The 23,807-nt window shown below is 37.3% G+C and overlaps 4 protein-coding genes across 10 annotated transcripts; 3 read left to right on the top strand and 1 right to left on the bottom strand.

Annotated features, from left to right (window-relative positions):
• On the top strand, positions 1-2,017 carry LOC111797242 (probable WRKY transcription factor 40). The gene is made up of 5 exons (XM_023680199.1): positions 1-125; positions 197-265; positions 567-911; positions 1,381-1,497; positions 1,605-2,017. The coding sequence occupies exons 1-5, from the start codon at positions 45-47 to the stop codon at positions 1,971-1,973; spliced, it is 981 nt and encodes a 326-aa protein (XP_023535967.1). The 5' UTR covers positions 1-44; the 3' UTR covers positions 1,974-2,017.
• A 1,720-nt stretch (positions 2,018-3,737) lies between these two features.
• On the bottom strand, positions 3,738-12,507 carry LOC111797345 (formin-like protein 18). 4 transcript variants are annotated; one of them, XM_023680327.1, is made up of 17 exons: positions 11,908-12,507; positions 10,886-11,586; positions 10,192-10,413; positions 8,258-10,107; positions 8,050-8,179; positions 7,644-7,715; positions 7,401-7,499; positions 7,184-7,225; positions 6,513-6,593; positions 6,370-6,420; positions 6,191-6,272; positions 5,672-5,766; positions 5,063-5,134; positions 4,859-4,975; positions 4,671-4,739; positions 4,521-4,587; positions 3,738-4,436 (listed from the first exon to the last, which is right to left on the bottom strand). In XM_023680327.1, the coding sequence occupies exons 1-17, from the start codon at positions 11,978-11,980 to the stop codon at positions 4,264-4,266; spliced, it is 3,996 nt and encodes a 1,331-aa protein (XP_023536095.1). In that variant the 5' UTR covers positions 11,981-12,507; the 3' UTR covers positions 3,738-4,263. The 4 variants fall into 4 exon arrangements, 2 of the variants coding, with proteins under 2 accessions (XP_023536095.1, XP_023536096.1); XR_002815531.1 differs by lacking the exons at positions 3,738-4,436; positions 4,521-4,587; positions 4,671-4,739 and having other exon boundaries at positions 4,902-4,975; positions 5,677-5,766; XR_002815532.1 differs by lacking the exons at positions 3,738-4,436; positions 4,521-4,587; positions 4,671-4,739; positions 4,859-4,975 and having other exon boundaries at positions 5,112-5,134; positions 5,677-5,766; positions 6,191-6,267.
• Positions 12,508-17,697: 5,190 nt separating this feature from the next.
• Positions 17,698-19,926, top strand: LOC111797067 (eukaryotic translation initiation factor 5A-4). Its single transcript, XM_023679958.1, has 5 exons — positions 17,698-17,930; positions 18,672-18,794; positions 18,880-18,936; positions 19,297-19,371; positions 19,563-19,926. The coding sequence occupies exons 1-5, from the start codon at positions 17,808-17,810 to the stop codon at positions 19,665-19,667; spliced, it is 483 nt and encodes a 160-aa protein (XP_023535726.1). The 5' UTR covers positions 17,698-17,807; the 3' UTR covers positions 19,668-19,926.
• A 351-nt stretch (positions 19,927-20,277) lies between these two features.
• LOC111797066 (chorismate mutase 2-like) lies at positions 20,278-23,798 on the top strand. Of its 4 annotated transcripts, XM_023679956.1 has the most exons (7): positions 20,278-20,425; positions 20,531-20,669; positions 20,960-21,194; positions 22,105-22,191; positions 22,272-22,415; positions 23,249-23,341; positions 23,441-23,798. In XM_023679956.1, the coding sequence occupies exons 3-7, from the start codon at positions 20,967-20,969 to the stop codon at positions 23,669-23,671; spliced, it is 783 nt and encodes a 260-aa protein (XP_023535724.1). In that variant the 5' UTR covers positions 20,278-20,425; positions 20,531-20,669; positions 20,960-20,966; the 3' UTR covers positions 23,672-23,798. The 4 variants fall into 4 exon arrangements, with proteins under 4 accessions (XP_023535724.1, XP_023535725.1, XP_023535723.1 ...); XM_023679957.1 differs by having other exon boundaries at positions 20,278-20,669; positions 20,965-21,194; XM_023679955.1 differs by having other exon boundaries at positions 20,278-20,669.
• The last annotated feature ends 9 nt before the right edge of the window (positions 23,799-23,807 follow it).

The raw sequence follows: 23,807 nt of genomic DNA, 5'->3' as shown, positions 1-23,807 counted from the left end.
ATCACTCAGTTTTGTGCAAAATCCTTCTTATTTTTGTTGTAAAAATGGATATTTTCTTGGATCTTAACATGGATCCTTCTTCTTCTTATGCTAATTCCGCCATGGATGACCCTCTTCATCCTTCTGTGAGTTCCTTTTGCTCTCTCTTTTTTGGCTGTTTTCATGGTGATTTCTGATCTATTATGTTTTGAAGCAGAAAAAACACAAGTTTGAAGAAGAAATGTATTGGGAGAACGAACATCTCTCATTGAGCTTGGCAAACAAGGTGAACCCCATGACCCATTACCTTAATTTTGTGTTTTTTTTTTTAACCACCGAGCTCGTGGTTCAAATCACTCCACAAATGGTTCTCGATTTGAGCGAACCCCATGAGCCATTGAGCTTAGTTTATTGGGTATATCTTATTTTTTTAAGCTCGTGGTTCAAATGACTGTATGAATGATTTCCAATCTGAGCATAGATCAACTGATTGATGTAGTGTAGTATAGCAAAGTTCAAATTTTGAAGATGTTAGGGTTTCGTGTAAGGGTACGTGAATAACCCGAGTAGTTTTGTGGATTGTGAAGGCGCAGGGAAGTGATTCGAGTCGGAGATTGGAAGAAGAGTTGGATAGGAAAATGGTGGAGAATGGGAAGCTAAGTCAGATGTTGAGAATAATGTATGAGAAATACATTAATCTTCAGAAGCAAGTGATGTGTTTGGTGAGCCATCAAAAGCAGAGCTCAGAAATGGAAGCTCTAATTTCTTCAAGGAAGAGAGAAGAAGAAGAAGAAGAAGAAGAAGAAGAAGAAGAAGGGATTTGCAGCACAAGAGATGAAGATTTCAACAGGTGGCTTAAGAGGCCAAGACTCAATGGAAACCCTAAGGTTTCTAAGGTTTTTGTGCACAAAGATGCATCTGATCCAAGCTTGGTAAGTTTCTTAGCCCTACAAAACCCTAGCTAGCTAGGTGTTAGGCGTAACTAATTAGGGTTTCGGTTCGGGTTCGATAACCCGAGACTCATATCTGAATACTAAAAGAGAGAGAGACTCGCCTTGCGTATTGAATTGAGTACAGGGTTGATGCTTCTGACCGAACCACGGTTTGTTTCACCCAACTTGGTTTTGTTGTTCCCTTTCATAAATTTGTCCATAAGTTGACTTTTTAAAGCTCGGATTTAGCCGTTTAATTTGTTGAATTTGGGTAGGAAGGCCTATAAAGATTGACACTGAATTCAATATGAACATAGCTCAACTATAATTGACATATACTTCATTTTATGAGGTCAGAGATTCAAATCCCTGTTCCCGTTCAATGATTAAAATTAATTTTGGAGTCGTGATTTGGACAAGAGGGTTTGATTTAGAAACCCTAATTGGTATGAATTTTTTTATGAAAAAGGTGGTGAAAGATGGGTATCAATGGAGGAAGTATGGCCAAAAGGTCACAAGAGACAATCCTTCTCCAAGAGCTTACTTCAAGTGTTCCTCTGCACCAAATTGTCCAGTAAAAAAGAAGGTAAATTTTGTTTATAATTTTGAGAACAGTAAATAACGAAGTAAAAAATGGAAAATAATGTTTTAAAAATTACTGGTTTTTTTTTTTTTTTTTTTTACTGTGTTTAGGTGCAAAGAAGTTTGGAAGATCCAGCAATTTTGGTGGCCACTTACGAAGGAGAACACAACCATGCCAGCCATTTTCAAACTGAGCTTTCTTTAAGGTCCATCAATGGCGGGAAAGGCAGCGCAGTCCCGGTCTTAGCCACGATCAAGCCGTCGTGCGCCACCGTGACCCTCGACTTGATTCATGAAGATGGGCTGTTTAAGAGTCCTAAGGATTACGCGTCGTCGGAGTTGGCGGTGTCGACGGAGGCAGCGGTTTGGCAGGAGTTTTTAGTACAACAAATGGCTTCTTCTTTGAAGAAGGATCCTGAATTTGCTGGGATTGTTGCTGGTGCCATTTCCGACAAGGTTTTGGGAAACCAAACAAACTGAGAATAAACCTTAAAACCATCAAATGCTAAAGGCTTTGTGTTCTATTTTTGCTTTCTTTTGTGAATATTTGTTTGTTTGGATTATGTGTTGATTATCAATTTTGTTTTGTCAAAAAATAAATTAACAAGCCATTTTATTAATTATATAATCTATAAATAACACATAAATTAGAGTGTGTCTCTGGGATATATATAGTAAAAAATGTTATTAATTTCGTGCATTTTTTTTTTCTTAACCAAACATTTGAATTCTTGATCAAATTTGTTTATCAAAATCTGACTTCATTTTAAAAAACATCGTAGAAAATGAGATGAATACGACTCTCCATAATAATATGATATTGTCCACTTTGAGCATAATCTCTCGTGTCTTTGCTTTGAACTTCCCAAAATATCTCATACTAATGAAGTTAGTATTCCTCCGTTATAAACACATGATCATTCCTTAAATTAGCCATGGAACTTTCGTTGTCCGAGAATTTTCATCAAGACCNTTTTTTTTTTTTTTTTTTTTTTTTTTTTTGTGAAAATTAATGTTTAGCAAAGAAATAACGTTAAAAAAAAAAAACCTATAATTTGACATAGAGAAACCTAAATCATAATTTATCAATTTGGTCCAATTTGATATCTAAATTTTTTATTTTTTTTGGATTTTTAAAATTTCAATTGGTCCCTCGCAATCATGCTAAGTCTTTATTAAATTCGTTACACGTTTTCTAATATTAGGTGACAATAGGCCGCTATTTTCTCTTTGATGGAATGTATCGGTTGAATTTATTAATATCTATAACTACTTAAAAAATGAAGAAAATAAGAACGGTTTAAAGTAGGTAAGAAACACCTAAACATAGCTCGACATTTCGAGACATGACATCTTCAAACAAAAAGTCAAAAGTTCAAATTCCCACTTTTACATAATATATTTAAAAATAAAAAATTTAACCATAGAAACCAAATCGAGAATTAATTTAAATATATATATATTTAAATAAGTTAAAAGTTGGACCTAAGAAAACAAGTATGGAAAGGGGGAGGGAATGGGAACAAAATCGTCCGCAAAAGTTGACTGAAGAGGACAAGAGTTGAAGAAGATAACACTTAACTTGTCGTGCGTGAAAAGGAGTTGGAGTTTGTAAATTGATGGATTAATAATTGTTTGAATTCCAATGCCCATTGACTTCAAATTTCTTTGTTTCTCATATTTTTGTTCTTTCTATTATTAGTCTTAGACGCCCATCATTTTTTCCATAAAAAACTTCCCTATCAGACATTTATATCCTCTTTTATAATGCATAAAGAATGTGAATTTAGTCTAATACCGACTTGACAAAGGAGAAAATTCGTAGGTTCGTCTTGATTTATATTTCGGAGTACTACTATAGCCGATCTATCGCCCAAATGAATAGTACGTAAAGAAAGGGCTTTTTGATCCCCGATATGAGTCTTCCAACCCATTTTTAAGCCCATCTTGAATATGATGCGGTATGTTCGTGACCTATTTTTTAAGCCCATCTCGAACAAATGATTAATTAGGATTGGTCTTATATCCACTTTCATATTCGTGTTCTTTTGTCCTAAAGTCATTCTCCATTTCGATTTTGAATAGCAAACGTATGCCAAATCTACCTAGAAATCTCTGAAGGTGAGCAATCAAGTCCCCTTTTTCGGTAGATGAAAGACCAAAAATAAAAGTTTGAGGTAGAGGACCAATTAGACACTTGACGGAGGAAACTAGAAACGTGGATTAGATCGCAAATCTTCAAACTCGAAAGGCATTTTTATGTTATTTCAAGAAAGAATGAAAGATGATAACAAAGTAATGAGGAAAGAATTGCAGGGTAATGAATGTGTTAAATGGAACATGAACAAACTACTATTACATACAATATATTTTACAGCCACAGCTCTAATCTAACCAAGTCCTATTTGAGTGCTTCTGCGCCCCAAAACTCTACCATCCTATCAGTAACTCAGTTACACAAACATGACAGCAACACAATGGCTGATGAGTTCCAGATCCCTGTAATTATTTCTTCTTTTGTTAACAAATTATACACGTTTGGTAGCCGACTTGCTGCTTCTTAGTTTCATCCGAACACCCGCTACTTATTCTACATCCTGTGCCACTGAAACGTTCTTCAATCCAATATGAGCGACGTTGACGTTCACGTTGGCATTATTCGATTGCGCATGATGGGTTATGGGTTACTTTGATCACAGTGTATGTAGAATAACTTAGTATGTTGCAGACATGTTTGTTAGGACACTCCGGATCGTTCGATGTCGCTACGCTAGGTTGGTGTCTGCATGAAGAATCGTGACTCCTTTTTCGGGGTACTGACCTTTAACTTATCCTTTTCTGCAGCTTCCTTCTGTGCTTTCTTCTTTTCATAATCAAGCTGCTTACAGTTTTCTTCATGCGCTCGCACGAACATCCGCACGAAATTGAACAATGTAGAAACAACTGATTCCAAACAAAGTTGTTCGAGGATTAGTAAATTCTATTTCTCGATCGGGACAATATAGCCCGGAGGGTAGTAGCAAATACCTTGCTCGAAAGGGCAACGTGCTGGATCTTCGCCGAAATAAAGAGCGAGTGCATCAGCATTTCTACCCTGAAAATGTCCAAAGTTAAGAGAATTTATAATGCTGCTTTCAAGATATAAATCAAAAACAGAGGAAAGAGCATCATACATACCACATTAGAATAAAGAAAGGCAAGAGACCTCACTTCGGCCTCAGCATGAGAAAGGAAGTTTTTTAAAGTCTGAGCATATCAAAGTAAACAATATGATATCAGCAAGAGGAGAAGCAACTAAAACTCTTAATTTGAAGCCCTTCTTGAGCAAACTATTATAGAACTGTCCATTAACTGCTAGAATTTACCTGACAAAAATTTTCTGAAACGTGCCCGTCGTTCTCGGAATTAGCCAATTCCTGAACGACCTTCTCCAGCCCTTTGCTTATGGCTTGCATTTCCTCTGCCAAATATTTCAGTTGTATCTGCATGATTACTAAACGATTAACTTCAAAACAACACTGGAAATTGGTCAGAACTACACAGGAACGAAAGAATTGAAGAAACAATACCTTTGTAGAAGCTTCCAAACTCACAAGGTCCTTTGGAAAATCTAAAAGTTCTGGCAGCTTTTCAGCAAGCACCTGTGCTCAATCACGTAGATATCTTACAAAACAACATTTGCACGTATAAAACACGACATCGAAGTTCAATCCTCATCAACATAAACAACATTTCTTCAATTCAGCAAGTTCACTTCACCAGCCATTTAGATATATATATATATATAATATATTTTTTCCTATGAGCGTGCTAAATGCTACCTTTATAAAGATCCGATAGTCGGATTACGACTAATCTTTGTCACTATATTAGAACCCTTCCCTGGTTCATGCTCAGGGAAGGGTTCGTGCATTGTCATTTTTACGATTTACGTTGAAACTTCCTCACCCTGCAGAATCGTCAAGAAGAAAACAATGTATGTGGACTACACAAATAGCATCGACAATAGAAAATCATTTGTACTAAGTGCGGTGAGACGGGAGCGTGCTTCACTGGAAGAGAAAAAGGGTCTTGCTGAAATACAATTCAAAGAAGACTGCAACACTCTGAGTGCAAGCCTAAGAAATTATTTGACAAGCAAAATAAGAAATGTATTGAACAGAACAGGAGAAGTCTACCTTACATAGATAATGCATGAGAGTCATCTTATTGTTTCTCGCTCGTGTATCAGTGAGTTTGAGGAGACTATCAAGCCGAAATCCAATCGCCGAACCTACATGAAAAATGGCAAGAACCCATAAGAGCAGCACACTTGAAGTCTTGGTAATACCCTTCAAAAGTTGTAATAACAAAGCAGAAACTAAAGACATTGTTACAGCATGAATAAAAATATTGTCAGAATCAGTGAACACTAACGCTTGTTAGAAATATAATTCTTCATCGTTACAGCATGAATTTATTTACTTCTTTATAAACATCTTTAAGGCTTAAAGAAGTGACTTTATAAGTCAAGAGTTTTATCTAGAACAATTTATTAAAAAATCAATATTAAATTCATAAAAGATTATTACAAGTTAAAATAGCTTAAGATTTAAAAGAAGTTGAAATTCAAAAATATAAATTATGAAAGTGGTGTAAGAACATGTGTAACTAGTACTAATCTGTGATGCATATATGAAAGGGAAAAAGACTCTCACCTCTAGCCGTCCCGTGGTTCAAAGCGTTACCCAACGAAAGGATAGTTTGCATTACCCTTTTCAACTTTACCGAACTTCTGATCTGACGAACACATAGAGAAAGGGTTTAAAATGTGAAAACGTCCAAATTAATAAAAATATGCGCCAAAATTAAGAAAATTCAGATTAATATGACTTGCCTCATCAGATGTCGAATTGATAGTGTTCAGATTATTTCTAAGGTCAGAGGCCTAGAAAGTGAAAATAGTGAAATTGGTGACAAGTAGTATAAAAATGGAAAGAGGAAAAAGGAATGGAATAATTAAATGGATTGTCGCCTCACCTGCAAATGGAATTGTATCTTGAAAGAAAAAACCCTTAGCTTGGACTCTACTCGTGGGACTTTCATCAATTCTAAAAAGAACTGTTGGGGGAAAAGAGAGAAGCAGGTTAACCTTTTTTTGTGGCAAACAAAATCTCAATAACTAACATAAGAAACTAAACATATAATGGAAGGGTTGATGGAACAGCCCAAGCCCACCGTTGGTAGATATTGCTCGCTTTGGCCCATTACGTATCGCTGTCAGCGTCACGGTTTTAAAACAGATCTACTAGGAAGAGGTTTCTACACCCTTATAAGGAATGATTTGTTCCCCCCTCCAACCGATATAGGACCTCACAATCCCACCCTCTTGGGGGCCTAACGTCCTCGCTGGCACACCGCCTGGTGCCTGGCTTTTATACCATTTGTAACAACCCAAGCTCATCGCTAGCAAATATTGTTTGCTTTGGCCCATTACATATCACTGTCAGCCTCACGATTTTAAAACACGTCTACTAGGGAGAGGTTTCCATACCCTTATAAGGAATGCTTCGTTCCCCTCTCCAACCGATGTGGGATCTCACAGTTGAATTGATGATAAGTTGACTATGAGATTAAAAATAACAAAACAAAACAAAAGCTGGAAGGGAAGAGAGAGAGAGAGAGAGAGAGAGAGAGAGGTATTAACACACCTGTTCACATTTTCCCAAGTTCTCCTTATCCCCACTGTACCCCTGAATGTAAAAGCAGCAAAAAGAATTCAATATCAGCAAAGGGGCAAGAAAAATTTCCAACAAAATTCAGGTAGAGATCAAAGCAGACCACAAAGAATTAGTGCAAACTACAAGAAAATACAATATGATTCAGACCACTGAATTTAGTCACTTGCACAGAAGGAAATAAGTACACCTTAAGTAATTCCATTTCTTCCTTTGTTGGACAAAACTTGATTAGGTTCTCAACCTGATCCACATCTAATGCCGACTCATCCAATGCAAGTACTGAACACTGAAAATGGTAATACCAAAACAAATAATCAGGAACTTTGTAATGCATTATGATTTTGACGACGTGATTAAGATGTTTACTGTCTTGTTCATCTATTGTTCAAAACCCTCGTTTTTTTGGCTTCGAGAAAGATGAATAACTCACCATCATATCGGGCAAAGGAATCTTAACTTTAGAGAGCATAATTTCGCAATTATATGCCCGTCGAAGTTCAATCTGCCAGAACAAGTGAAAACATGAAACATAAGTAGCTTTCAATGGAAATATTTAAAGATGTATAAAGGTCAGTGTGTTAGCCACAATTTTCATATTATAACTACCAATGAGATATCCAATGACGGGTAGATGTAATTATATTCGTACAAACTTAGAAAAGAATGCATGCTATGCACTAGTTGATACCTAAACGTAGGATAGTTCATATATATTTTTCACTTAGAGAATCAATGAATGGGATTGAACTCCTTAGACGCCTAAAATTATGTCAAAACTGGCTTGAATCTTCAATCAAAAGAAATAAACGTGATAATAAGTTTAATTCTTTGTTTACCAATTGAACTTTCTCTGATTTCGGCCCTGAGGCTGGGCGATTTGAATTTCCACCCAAACCTCCAGATTTTGAATTTGGTGCAGCTGCAGAGAAAAGACTTTCAAGTTCGGACATGTCAAACTCCGGAGCTCTATCACAAGTAGATTAACTAAATTAAAAAGAGGAAGCTTATAATATATAAGAGACAACTAAAATATATGATATGTACTTGGAAGCTTCATCACTTTTTTGTGTCTCTGCCCACAAGCTTCCTTGCATGGCCCTCGTTAATTTTAACCAGTGATAAGGCTTCAAATTGGACCTTTTAGGTTGAGACTGGTTTTTGGAGTTCAAACGTCCAATGCATCGTGCCTTTGCACTGAATAGACCACTGGAAGGTGGTCCAGGAATAGAAGGTATGTTGCTGTTATTAGTGCCAACGTGAGACTGTGAGGAAGTACCATTGACATTTGAAAGTTTATTACCGTTGAAACCTGGGGGAGGGGGTGCAGGTGGAGCAAGTGTTGCAGACTCCTTCATTGAAAAACCTGGAGGAGGTGGAGCAGGTGGAGCTGACGTTACAGCACCTGAACATAAGGTGGATCCAGAATTTGCAAAAGGTGGTGGAGGAGGAGGAGGGGGGGCAGAGACATTTGGTGCAAGACTAGGAGGGGGTGGCGGGGGTGGCACTGAAGATAGAGTACTAGGACTTGAAGAAGAATGAGATGGGAGAGGTGGGGGAGGTGGAGCGCTAGGTACAACCGTTGAGTTCCTAACTACCGTGCCAGAATCTTGTGGTGCAAGACTAGGAGGAGGTGTGATAGTAGAATCACAAGTAGGTGTTGAACTCAAAAAAGATGGAGGCAAGGGTGGGGCGAGAGGTGGAGATCGGGGATCATGCATGACTGTGATTATAGAGTCCTTCAATGAAGGAGGTGGAGGTGGGGGTCGGGGCACTGATGTTGGCGAGACAACACTAGCACCCAAGTTAGGGGTACAACATGGAGGAGGAGGAGGAGGGAAGGGAAGGGTAGAGGCACTCGTCAAGTTCTTCGTAGAGGATAACAGTACTGTCGTAGAAGGAGGTTGTGGTGCGGATGGGGAAAATGAACCATTCGTTCTACTAGTACATAGAGATGTTACTAAAGCCGAAGGTGAGGGATGAATGGGAACAGAAAATGATTCCTTAGAAGAGGATCTTGAAGGTTCACTCTCATTGAAAGAGGGTGGGGACTCCCGACGAAAAGAGGTAGGTGTTGGTTGAGATGAAGAAGGTGACAATTGACTTCTCCCCCGTGGAGCGGTTGGAGGAGGTTGAGGATGTGAAAATTTTAGAGGTTTCAAGGAACGTTGGTGAAGTGTCAACGGATCAGTAATGGTTGAAGTTGGCAAAATAGGAAGCTTACTAGGTTGAATATCTTTCAGGGAGTCTAGAGCACGCATACTCAACAGACCAGATGAAGGTGAAGACATTGTTGGTTGTAGGACTTCTTTACCACTAAATGTGGAATGATCATGTAATAAAGCTGTAATGCCAAGAGCTGAGGGTGCACTGTGATATCTTAATATTGCGCGAGGTGAACCTTGCACAGAACTAGGGAAGGAGTCTGGCGTCGACAATGGAGGTTCAGGTACTCGTTGGGTGATGATTTTAGACTGAACTGGTAGTTGGAGAGCAACCTGCAATTCTGGGGGTTCAATCTTTGATCTCGCTGAACTTGCAGCGTGGGATAGTTCAAAAGAAGGCTGATATTGATTTGTATGCATCTTCGATCGGGGACTTGTAACATCGTCTTCCGTTGTCTCTGATTCCATAGCTAGTTTATCAAGAGATAAGTCGAGCATCTCGGTTCTCTCTAAAGGGCTGGAACTAGCCAGTTTCTCTGTAAGAAAATTCGTAGCTGTTATTTTCTGGAGCATATTAAGAGCTGCATTAGCCTTTGGGCTTAGCCAGTCCTCAGTGCTAAAGATCTCTTGAACTCTAGCAAATGCTTCAATCGGAAGGCCATCTTTCTCCTCAATATTTGGCAATTCAATTGAAACAAGTGGTGCGGAAGCATCCATCTCTGAGAAAAGAATCTTCATCCAAACACAATTTATTTAGTCAAGAGAAGATAAACACAAGAAACAACTAATAATAAAAGAAGTAACAATTGAACATACCTCTGCTCTGAAATCCTTTGGAAATTGATCGTTTGCATGCCATACGATATCAATGTCGTCACGGTTAAGTATCAAAATATTTGACCTTATAAATGCTGTGTTAAACATAACTCGAAACATCATCTCCTCCCTTACCAGATCATTGTCCAAACTTATACATTCAAGAACAACATCACCTTGTATATGGCAATGGATATCAATTTTAAGTAGTTCACAATCTACCTGTAACAAAGTAAGAAGGAATTACAGAAACAGCCAGAACCTACAAACGGTCAGCAATATGCATCCAAAAATCAAGCGATCACCGCTAGTAGATATTGTCCTCTTTGGACTTTCCCTCAAGATTTTAAAATGCGTCTACTAGGGAGAGGTTTCTACACCCTTATAAGGAATGCTTCGTTCCCTTCTCCAACCAATGTGGGATCTCACACAGGCTTCCCGCCACAGACAAAACTATGAAAGTTTACTTGCATAGTAAAATACTATTCGTCTTCTCTTACATGGAACACGTGACTAAAGAGAAAAACGTTTCGAGAAAGAACTACCGATCCGCAGAAATTAGTAAGTCTTGGCATTGAAAAACTCGATAAACAGAGAAAGCAATTCCCGAAAGAAAGTTTCAAAAAATATGGACAACCAAAAAGTGGGCAATATCCGCTCAATCCTCTATTTATAAGGGAAAAAAAGAGGTCACCTGCTTAAACTGACGAACAAGTTTACTCTTTTTGGGGGTTGAGAACAATACTTTGGAAGTTCGATCCGCCACCAAAAAGGGATCCTGTCCATATATCCTGAATATTGGGCGGCAACCACCCTCCCCATCCATATTAGGAATCAATCTAATAATAATGCAGTCTAGAGTGAGCGCCCTGTCGAGCGGAGGCCATTGTGAGCCCACATTTCTTCTTGATACATATTGAAGATACCTCAACTGTGAAGGCAATGGGTTAAGAGGTGACATCAACTGCAAAAGCTCCCGAGGCGCTTGCTTGTAAATCATGTCCAAAGTTTTCTGCTCCCCTGCGTATTGCTTCCTGTAAATCAGAAGAGCGGCCAACATGAAAGCCAAGACAGGCCACCCCCCTCTTTCACAATGCATCAAAAGTACATTTTGCTGCCCAAGTGAGAGCCAGCTTTCACTGGATCTTAAGAAGTGGTGGATCATCTCCATGGTGAGTAGAGGGCAGCCTTCATATTGTCTCGGATAATCCATGACGGTCATGTCATATACAGATAATATACTTGTAATGAGGCTATGACCCTCCCCTTCTCGAAAATTAAACACCATGAACGAAGCGTCGGTGAGACTCTCACGAAGCTTTCCTACAATGCCTCCAATATAGACCTTGTATTCATCCTCTTCCAATACCTCCGTCGTAAAGCAGCTATCGAAAACTGCACATACATTCACTTGTTCATCCTACTTCCCAATCATCTACAATCAAGCAACACTACACATGCATTTACAAGAAATGATTCATAACTTGGAAAAATATTCATTCAATACTCACAATTTAACGCAGAAGTGTGTTGAATTTGCAGTATCTTTAAGGGGAAAAAAAGTGGAACATACACAACCTCATTCAATACTCAATGATTATAAAGGCCCACAAATACAGCAGCTATAGTGACTTTTAGCAACAAATTCTCATGTAGAATACCATAATCTTACTTGAAATTAAACTTCAATCAACAGTTAATCGAAGTAGGACATACCATAAACCCTTTCGGATATCTCTAACAGCCCGTCCGGTGGCTTCCGATAAAAGAACTTGCGAAATAGGGCCATTGTGATATTGTGGTTAAGATCCAAATGAGCACAAAACCGCGCTCCTACAAATCAAATCCACAATTAGAACAAGCATTAGGACGACACATTGCAGCTAATTTCACCCTCGCGGACCACCAAATCCCCGGCGAGGACGATCAATTGCAGAATCTCATGATTGTGTATGGCAGAGAGTGTAAATTCCGGAACCAAAATGGAAACGGATTTCTTTATTGGCCTTGAAGCGAACACTTTCTTTCGGTGAGGCCGTCGTTGCCGTCACGTTCACACTTGATATCTCAAGATTGACTTAGCTTTCAATCAATTCAAGCTTCCATGTCCGAAGAACACAAAAGAAAGAACCAGAAAGAAATTGAGAGAGAGAGAGAAAGTAGTGGAATATTCCAACAAATTTGGTTAACGAAGAAAAATTAGAATGACAGAGAAAACACTGTAAACAAAGAAAGAAATGGATATGGCGGTCGTTAATGGAGGATCTGAGGTTTGTCTCTATCTGTCTATCTCCTCTCTGTGACGCTTTCTCTATTTTTTTTTTTTTTTTTTAATTAGTAAATCAATGTTAGTTGTTAATTACGATGACGATGATGTTTAAAATTTTGTTTTTTTTTTCTTTAATTTCTATTTCCTTTTTGTTCTTTGCGTGAAATATTAAAAAACAAAATTATGGAAGTTAGATGAGATCTGTACCTGTTCAGCTTTTTACACGTGTGTTCCTCGGCCACATTTAAAATATTCGCTGTATTTTAATCAAATATATGAATTTAGTTATAACATTTTACTAATATTAGCAGCTTAAAAAAAAAAAAAATATATATATATATATATATTTTTTTTGTAACCATTTATAGCAATGTAATTCCAATTTTAAATTTTATATTAGAATTAATTATTCGTTTTCATTATGGAATGGTTTTAATTTTTGTAGTGTATTTAGTCTTTAATTATATTATTGTTATATGTAAATAGAAAATTATTAAATTTTAGTTTTTTTTTTTTTTTNTTTTTTTTTTTTTTTTTTTTTTTTTTTTTTTTTTTTTTTTTTTTTTTTTTTTTTTTTTTTTTTTTTTGTGATATAAACTAAAATGTTATAAAAGTTAAAAGTATATGTTAAAATTAAATACTTTGAATCTAACCTGTCTTTTAATCGAATTTAAAACGGTCAATCCATTAATTTTGCTTAAGAGAATGACAGACGAGATCTCATATCGGTTGAAGATGAGAGCTAAATATTTTTTAATAAGGATGTAAAAATCTCTCTCTAGTAGATGCGTTTTAAAACGCTGGAAATGCCTGATGAGGACAATATTTGCTAGCGGTGAGCTTGAGTGGTTACAAATGGTATCAGAGCTAGACACTGAGCTGTGTGCGGTGAGTTGTGAGACCCACATCGGTTGGAGAGATGAATGAATCCTTATGAACGGTGTGGAAACCTCTCCTTAATATAACACGGAACGAAGCCTAGTGTGTGGTGGATTGGGTGTGAGAGCCTCTGTCTAATATAACACATTTTAAAACTCGAACAAGTCAAAAAAGAACAATATCTGATATTTGTTACACTATATAATTTACTGGGATGTCAAACTAGGGTTTATGTTCGTATTAGAATAGTTGGAGTTGTGTAACGTAGCTTACACGTGTCTCTATTTATTGGAGTTGACTTAGGATTTATGATTGTTGTCTTCTTGTTCGACTCACGTAGCTCGAACGAACACATGCAATTAATTAAAATTAGGCTCGACCCTAAGATCCTAATACCCTTGGTCGTCCTCTTTTTTGAAATAATTGAGCGCCAATTCTCCATTATCAGACACGACGAAGTTATTGAAGATCTTAATCAAGCCTGGAGAAAACGAGGACGTCCGAAGTGATCGCATTCTCTCTTATGAAGTTCCTGCAATGGGACGGGCCGTCTCTTCTGAGTGGTTGATATTCTCTGAGTAGAAGACGAGGACGGCGATGGATTTGCCGGAGATTTTGGTTTGTCCGACACCGGAGAGCGCCTGCCGGCGAATTCGGTGGGAGCTTACCGAAGCGGAGGAGAGCGGAGGAGGAGGTTAAGAGAGGAAAGAAGACGGAGGTCCGATGATGTGTAGTAGGTGCTCGAGGATTGGAGTTGACGGCGGTGCTTCGTCGTCTTCACCGGCGGAGATTTTAGGGCCAGGTGAGCGAGTATGATTGAATCGATTTCGAATTCGTAATGCTATTTTATATATCGATGTTTGGCTGCGTTGATTGAGAATATATTCAAAACGATTAGGAACTGAAGAAATGGTAATGTTCCAAGTCCGAATGGATTGTGCATAGCTACCTCTGAATCTGGCAATTCGTATGCCGTCTTTGAAATTTTAGAAGTTCAACAATCTAAAATGTTCATAAAATTCATAAGATAGCAAACATTTCATTAAAATTCTTTCATAGCACTTAGTCCATTTGGATGGTTCAAATTGTTTAAATCATTTCTGTCTAAGCTAGCGAATGTCGGGAACGGATCGACGAACTCGAATCTGAGTTTGAGGCCGAGTTAGAACGTTTGCAGCTCCCCTTGGATGTTGAAAGTTCATCAGGACTCATAGAAAAGCTGAGAATTAAGGTATGTATGAGAGAACATTCTAACATTTCTCGATTACTTTTTCTTTTCAAGTAGATTTGATTGGAAATAAGCTCAAACTTAAAAGTTGTTGCATTCTACCTAAAACTTGAGGTGTATCATTAACGATTTTCTTATCCCTTGGTTTGATCTACTTGTTTTTTACCATTTTAGAACTCTCGTTATCTTTGAGACCATGCTATTTGATTTTGTGAGATTTCACATCGGTTGTAAAGTAGAACGAAACCTCTACTTAGCAAACGCAGTTTAAAACCGTCAAGCTGATAGTGATACGTATCGAGTCAAAGCGGATAAACTATATGCTAGAAGTGAACTTAAAATGTTACAATTTATGGACTTTTTTCTATATAACTTCAGTGATACCGCTCAATTTCCTATAAAGATGTATATGATATGGTTTGACTATGGGAGTTCGTGATCACTCATCCTACTTAAAAAGTGAAAAAATGGTGGATATCTTTAATTTCATGGAGTACAATTCTATCGGCCCAAGCTCAAGCAGGTAGCCCCAGTAGATTTTTTTTTTTCAAAGTTTTAAAACGAGTTTGTTACGGAGAGGTTTCCACACTCTTTACAAGGAATGTTTCATTCTCCTCTCTAATCGACGTGCTATCTCACAATCCACTTCCCTTGGTGGCCCAGCGTTCTCGCTGGTACACTGCTTAATGTCTAGTTCTAATACTATTTATAACCGCCCAAACTCATTATTAGTAGATATTGTCTACTTTCTCATATTTATTTCGAGACGGTTTACATACTATGTGTAATGGGAATGCTGCATTCTGTTGTCCGTTTTGACTCATATTGTCGTCAGTTGTACGATTTTAACACACGTCTATTAGGGAGAAGTTTCCACATCCTTATAAGAAATATTTTGTTCTCCTCTCTAACCAATTCGGGATCTTACAATCCACTCTTGAGTGTCCAATGTCCTTGTTGGCACACCGTTCGATATCTAGTTCTGATACCATTTGTAACAGCCAAAGTCTACCACTAGTAGATATTGTTCGTTTTAGCTTGTTACGTATCGTCGTCAGTCTCACGGTTTTAACACGTGTCTACTAGGAAGAGGTATCCACGTTAATATGTGAGGTTGGAATGATGATGAACAGGGATATGGACATGCCGAAAGCAGGGGTGTAGGTTACTTTATTTTGAAGATGCGCACCGAAGACCATGAGAGGGTGGAATGAATTGTCAATTCAAAAATCACAACCGACCATGCAATCAGATTCCTTCTTATCTTAATCAGGTACTGTCCCATTGCAAATTCTCTTGCTAAAATTTTGCCAAAATCCCCCTCAAGTCTCAAATATTTGGAATTTTGCCAAAATGCTTGCAAATATGCCAAAGTTCGAGTCTTAGGGCCTCCTTTTAAAACTTCTTTTTACTTTTTCTTTAGATTCCATTTAATCCCTTTAAAAACCTTAATTAATTGCTTTAAAAAAAAAAAAACAAAATTCCATATTTGATTTTTTTAAATTAATTTATAAACACTCCCTCTACTTATTAATTTATTTATATTTATTATCTATGTTTTAAGAGGATTAAAAAAAAAAAAAAAAAAAAAAACCCAAAATCTGAAAACTAAACAATTATATATATATATATAGTTTAACTACAAAATTAAATATTAGTAGGATAAGATGAAAACAGTGCAGAATTTATAAATAATAATAATAAATGGGAAATTTTGAAAATGGTTGCTTTTTTTCATATTTGATTTTAAAAAAATATATAATTTAAATGAGATAAATTCGCACGTTATTTTTTATTTATTTATATGAAGTATTTATGCGTAAAAATTACGCATTAACAATTTTAAAGTAAAATTTGAATGAACGGTCTATTTGGTTGATTCCCTTTGATAAACTTCTTTCTATTAAATTTAATTTAACTATAACTTAATTATTTATGAAATATCAATTATCTCCTATAACATGCAGAAAATAATAATAATTACTATAAAATGTAAATATGGCAACACAATGTTCAATCACATAAAAAGAAAATTTAAAAATTAAATATTTTTCAAAATTGGCCTTTTGAATGATTCTGTCAATTTCTTTATAATATTTTTAAAAAAGTCGGATCCCATTCATTAATGGTAAGACTTAAAAGAGAGGTTGACGTCCACAAATTAAATTTGTATATAGAATATATTGTCAAAAATAAAATATAAAAAGGCAAAAGGCATCGCAAAGCTGTTTAAAAAATTAAAATATACGAGATTTAAAAGCTGTTTAAGATATACGAGATTTAAAAAAAAATTAAAAAATTAAAATAAAGCCAATCACCATACAAATAAATTTTTAAAAGCTGTTTTTTTTTTTTTTTTGTAAATTTTGTAAATTTGGCTATTTTTAAAAAAATAGATAATAAAACAAATAAAATTTTAAAATATGTTTATCTCTTAATTATGTTGTCAATAAAGCAGGATGAAATGTTACCTCCCATTTATTAGAAAACGATAATTTTATTAAAAAAAATAAAAGTGGTTTCATTATCCACTCGATTATAGGTTAAATTTTTCACGACGTGACATAATCAAACAATTAGGTGAATTTCGACTATCATTTCTATTAATAATTAACTCTATCTAACTATGCTTGGTTTATAATTTTAATGATAGCTTTGAAATTAAACTATTTGGTTCAATTTTTTAAAATATTTATAGATTAAATAAAAGTTTAATTAAATGTAACCGCATCATAATTTGACTTTAAAAGATAATCGAACGGTTGGAGATATTTAATATAAGCGGTTAAGATTAAAGTGTAGAGATTATTATACTTGAAAGCTAAGTGATAGGTAATGTAACATTTAATAAATAAATAATAATAATAAATTAATTGATTAAAAAGAAAAGAAAAACTGATAGGTCATTTGACAGATAAGGAAGCATCTAAATAAAAATATATTTAAAAAATGTTGAGGATAATCTGACCGTCAAAAGGTATAACAAAAGAAGCGACGGCTGAGATCGTTTTCGCACAGAAATTGGGGAAAAAAGGAATTACCAAAATTGTTTAGGGGGCTCGCGTCAGAAACCCTAATTGGTACATACGTGTCCACTTGAAACGTGATGCTATAAATTGGCCTCGTCCTCTTGACTCGTACGCTCCTCCTTCCTCTCGTTTTCCTTCTGCTTCCACCGAATCGCACTGTTTGACACAGAAGAAGAAGCTCGGAAGCTGCAGAAGAACTAAATCTTCAGCCATGTCGGACGAGGAGCACCACTTCGAATCCAAGGCCGACGCCGGAGCCTCCAAAACCTACCCGCAACAGGCCGGTACCATCCGGAAGAACGGTTACATCGTCATCAAGAACCGTCCATGCAAGGTGATTTGTTGTTTTTGTCTATTGCCTTAGTGCGTTTGTTGCGATGGTTTGATTTTCTCGTGTTTTAATCGTTGGATGTTGTTTTGTGTGGTTCGATTTGTGATGTTTAGGGTTGAGTTTTGTATGGGGCGTTTAGATCTTTGGTTGATTTGAGAGTTTTATTTTGCCCGATTACTGATTGTACTGATTTCCGTGTGATTTATTGCGTATGATTGAGTGTTAGATTAGGAAGAATTAATGAATCTGATGTTGAAATTACCATTGTCGATTATACCGACAATATTTGTTCAGAGTTTCGAGGTTTTTTTTTTTTAACTATGACTTCGAAGAGTCTCTTGATGGTTGGGTTTCGTTTGGTCAACGTTCAACAGTGTGCTATTTTCTCCTCCAACCTTTCCTGAGAGGACGCTGGTGTTAACAGTTGTTTCCAGTGTAGTTGTAATTGAATCTTGATTTTATCTGGAGAACATAATTTTATCGGTATCATATTTACCATTTGGGTATTTTCTCTTCACGAACCACGTGGCGCGTTTATTTTATTGGAAGTGTTCTTGCTTCCAATAATTCGTGTAAGAGTCTAACGAGGCTTCTAGAAGACTAATTGAATAATACTACTAAATTATAATTTTAGGCATTAAAGTGGATAAGCACGTAGTCTTCAAGCGTACTCTTTAAGCAATGTTTCTGTGGGTCCAAACCCACTTTTTGATTTTTTTTTTTTTCTCTGGTTTGGTAATGCAGGTGGTTGAGGTTTCAACTTCTAAGACAGGCAAGCACGGCCATGCGAAGTGTCACTTTGTTGGAATTGACATCTTCACTGCCAAGAAGCTCGAAGATATTGTTCCATCATCCCACAATTGTGATGTAAGGACTCTATTTAGCTTGCGAATCATTGTGCTGTGTTTGATTTTACCATTTACACTAATGGCTTTTATTTCATGCTTTGCAGGTGCCTCATGTTAATCGTACTGATTATCAGCTGATTGATATCTCTGAGGATGGATTTGTGAGTAATTTGGTTATATGAGTTTGTTTGAATTAAATTGGTCTTGATGATTTCGATATACTTGTTTGTAGAGTTTAAATATGTTTGTATAGATACCTAGATTTTTTTTGGAAGTACACATGTTTCAGTTTGTTTTCGTAATCAATTCCAGAGGTGAATCTCTGTCAGATTGTCCTATCTACTTGCATAGATTTGTATGGGAAGGAGCCGGGCAATTGGTTAGTCACGGTCACGTGTTNGGGGGGGGGGGGGGGGGGGGTGCTGATTATTAACCATTGAAGGAAGCAATGGGTCATTCGTGTATTCTGCAGCGTGTAAAGCTGGTTTCGTTAATTGAATGATGGTTTTCTGTTGCTGCAGGTGAGTCTTTTAACTGACAATGGCAACACCAAGGATGACTTAAGGCTCCCAACTGATGACAGCCTGCTCTCTCAGGTAAATGCACAATCAGATTCGATATTGTGTAGCCTTGAAATTTGACGTGAGTTAATCAAGCAGGCTTAATATTCTGTTCTTAAGAGATTTTTGAAGATAATGGCCATATGGGTTTAATCTTAATGTTCTGTTTTTGTAATGATCTGACTTCTTAATGAATACAAACTGAATCTGTTGTTTGAAATTCACAGATTAAGGATGGTTTTGCTGAAGGAAAGGACCTTGTCGTGTCGGTGATGTCTGCCATGGGAGAGGAACAAATTTGTGCCCTGAAGGATATCGGCCCAAAGAATTAGCTGCTTTTTACACCAAGTTAAGTCGTCGTCGTGTCAACTGCTTTTGTCGCCAAAATTCCTCGATTGAATCTTGAAATGATGGTATAATTAATTAGCAGAGACTTTGTATCTGTTAACTCTTCTTCCCCACCTCACCTTCTGGCCCTGGATGTATGGTTGGTTCGTGCATCATTACTGTGTTTTATGTTGTGTTATTTTATGAGATTGGGTTTTTGGATGCTTACTTTGATAATCGAAGTGAATAATTTTTGCGAATGCAGTTCGGCTCTATAATGTGTTTGTTTGATTATTCCTGAAATTTTCACCTGTCAACTGTTAAATGGAGTTAGCTGATTCACCTATTTACCAAGCTTTGAAGACCAAAAAGAAGTTATTTATACACTTGTAATTTTGTTTTTACTTGTTAAACGAGCCTATTTTTACCGCTGTTCCAACGTTTTCTTTTGAAAGTTTAAAGTTTAATTGTTGTTAAAAAAATAGCCCAGAAAAAACAGTTACAGTTTCTTTCATCATTCTTTCGTCGGCATGCTACCAAAACAGGAGGGGTTAATTTTACGACATGTCGGTTTGCGAAAGAAGATATATTTAAAAGGACCAATAATTATGGTAGGGAAAAAAATGAAAGATAAGGAAAGAAAATCTGCTTCACCAATTTGGAATTCCGCGTGGGGGGCCACGTCACTCCCATAGAGCAGGCAATCACGCCGCGCCGAATCATCCCGTCGCCGGAAATTACGGCCGATTCTTCCCCACCGCAGGTCCGGCCTACCGTCACCATCCCCACTTCTTTCTCATTAATTCATCTTTCGTAGGTTAGAAGCCATTTCTTCTTTCGCTTTGTCAATAATTCAGCGTCGTCTCAGAACGTTTCCTTGTTTTCGGTCCTCGTCCTTCCCTTGCCACAAGTTTTCGAGCGCTGGCATTTATCATAATTCTTCTCGGATCTCGAACCTCTATAACTGGAAGAGCAAACTAGCTTCAGAGCCGAATCGAAACGTGCAGGTCAGCCGTTTTTCTTAATCGATTTATACTTTTTAATGCCGTATTTTTCTCTCCTTTCAAAGCGATTTGTGAACGCAAGTTATTTTAAGGCATGGACATTATTTCTTGTTTGTTCGTGGATTTTTTTAACGGTGATGTGAATTTCTACTCCCATTTTTGGCTGTATTCATACTTCCCGCTCGTTTCTTTGGATTTATAACCTCCCAGCGATTTCTTCATTTCATCGTTGAGGCTGACAATATTCTCTTGATCATGTCGTTTCTTATCCTGTTTCTTTTGGTATTGGCTAGAGAAGCCATGGCGGATGTTAGCTCTAATCCAATTTCGGCTTCGGATACATTGACGCTTGACGGAATAAGAGACTCTTTGATCAGACAGGAGAATTCTATTGTTTATAGTCTCATCGAGAGAGCTCGGTTCCCTCTCAATCGGCAGATATACCTTCAGAATAATGCTTCAATTCCTGGATTCTCTGGTTCTTTGGTCGAGTTCATTGTGAGAGAAACTGAGGCCATTCAAGCCAAGGTAAGTTCGTGTTTGTTCATTTACGTTGTATGCTTTCTTAGCCGATGTTCATCTCTTCTTAGCCGACTTGTTTGCGTGAGTGGAGGCATGTGAGATCCCACATCGGTTAGGGAAGAGAACAAAACATTCTCTATAGGAGTGTGGAAACTTCTCCATAACAAATGGGTTTTAAAAACTTTGAGGGAAATCCCGAAAGGAAAAACCAAAAAATAACAATATGTGGTAGCGGTGGGCTTGAGCTTGGGCATGGGCACTTACAAAGCAAGTGTTGCATAACCGCTCCATGAGCTTTGTTGATCTTCTTAGATTAAAGTACCGATATAATTAAATTTACTATAATCCATCCGTTTAAGCTTTTGAGTAGATTGATGATTTAACATGATACATGTGATGTCCCACATTGGTTGGGAAGGAGAACAAACCACCATTTATAAGGGTGTGGAAACCTTTCCCTACCAAACTCGTTTGAAAGCCTTGAGGGGAAGTCCGAAAGGGAAAGCCCAAAGAGGACAATATATGCTAGCGGTGGATTTGGGCCGTTACAATACAAGAGCAAAAAGATATCTTGTTTCGAACACTTTGTAGCGTCACTGCTTCAAATATCGATATCATTATCTTAACTCATCAGCTTAACCGATGAGATACAGAACATGCTGTATATTACTGTAATGGCTTGGTTGCATGGGAGGGTAGACCATTGTTTAGAATGGTGAATCATATTGTTCATAAATGGCTGTAAATGAGAAACATCAAATCCCATTTGTAGAAACTTTCAAACTTTAATTACAGAACAGTTGTAGCCCAGGCTGGTTCTTATTGGTTCGTTTGTTACTTCTTTTTAGCTGGATTTGAGATTCTCGTTCAATTTGAATGTTTTCTTCTGATTATCTGTTTGGATTTTTGTCAACAGGCTGGTAGATATGAGAATCCTGAAGAAAATCCGTTCTTCCCTGAGAGCTTGCCTCGTCCATTGGTGAACCCTCACAAGTATCCAAAGGTGACAGATTGTTTTGGAATTTGTGAAGGTTGCCTTTTCTGGTTGCCAATTTGTCGCAAACTAATCCAAGTTTTTTCCAGGATTTGCATCCTTCAGGCGCTTCAATTAATATGAACAAAGCCATATGGGAATTCTACTTCGACAAATTCTTACCATTGTTGGTTGCCGATGGAGACGATGGAAACTACGCAGCCACTGCTGCTAGTGATCTTGCTTGTTTGCAGGTAAACACACTTTGTAAACTTCTTGTACCTTGTTCTAGGTTCTTCGTGATAATACATACAACCGTGTCGAGAAATGTCTTGTTAGCTATGGTAACATAATATTATTCCTGTGAGATCCCATATTGGTCGGAGAGGAAAACGAAACATTCTTTGTAATGGTGTGGAAACCTTGAAGCCTGGAAGGGAAAGGCCAAAAAGGACCGTATCTGTTAGTGGTGGGCTTGAGCCGTTACAAATAGTATCAGAGTTAGACATTGGGCGGTGTGTTAGCGAGGACACTGAGCCCTGAAGGGGGTGTACACTGGGCCTCGAAGACACTTTGTAAACTTCTTTGTTCTAGGTTCTTCATGATAATACATACAACCCTGTTGGAGAAATGTCTTGTTAGCTACGGTAACATAATATTATTTCTGTGAGATCCTATATTGGTTGGAGAACAATGTTTGTAACTGTAGTATACGCGTTTTAAAATCTTGAGGGAAAGTCTAGAAGGGAAACGCCAAAGAGGACGATATCTGTTAGTGCTGGGCTTGAACCGTTACAAATAGTATAAGAGTTAGACATTGGGCGGTGTGTTAGCGAGGACACTGAGTCCCGAAGGGGGTGTACACTAGGCCTCGAAGGGGGTGGATTGTGAGATCACACATTTGTTGGAGAGGGTAACGAAACATTCTTTGTAAAGGTGCATGAACCTCTTCCTAGCAGGCGCGTTTTAAAATCTTGAGAGGAATCCCAAAAGGGAAAGTCCAAGGAGGACAATATCTGCGGTGGGCTTAGGCTTAGGCTTAGGCTGTTACAATTTCTTTCACGTTAACAATTCAACTAAGTCTCAGGCGCTTTCGAGGAGGATTCACTGTGGAAAATACGTAGCTGAGGTGAAATTTAGGGATGCTCCTAAAGAATACGAAACTCCTATTCGCTCTAAGGTATCGTAAATTTATTACGATTGAATTAGCCAATAATATATGAAGTAGAAGAAGAGGAAGGGGTTTGATAAAAACCAAGTTCATTGACTGTTTTTTCAGGAAAGAGATACTTTGACGAAGCTATTAACATTTGTAGCAGTGGAAGAGATGGTGAAGAAGAGAGTAGAGAAGAAGGCTATGGTGTTTGGGCAAGAAGTTACCCTCAACAACACAAACGAAGGAGGAAAGCATACGATTGATCCATCGCTCGCATCTCGCCTTTACAGCGAATGGGTAATTCCCCTCACGAAGGAAGTCGAAGTCGAGTACCTTCTATGTCGCCTCGAATGAATGTATTTGCAAGGATCAAAACCAACCGAGATTTTTGAAAAATTTGTAACGGTAATCCTGTCGTCATTTCAGATCAAAATAATAATGGAAGCCCATTCCGGGATTTAACCCGTAAACTTTTAGTGAAGTTCAACTC

The sequence above is a fragment of the Cucurbita pepo genome, chromosome LG06 (genome assembly GCF_002806865.2).
Source record: "Cucurbita pepo subsp. pepo cultivar mu-cu-16 chromosome LG06, ASM280686v2, whole genome shotgun sequence".
Classification (NCBI taxonomy): Eukaryota; Viridiplantae; Streptophyta; class Magnoliopsida; order Cucurbitales; family Cucurbitaceae; genus Cucurbita; species Cucurbita pepo.
This window is presented reverse-complemented; position numbering and strand designations above follow the sequence as displayed.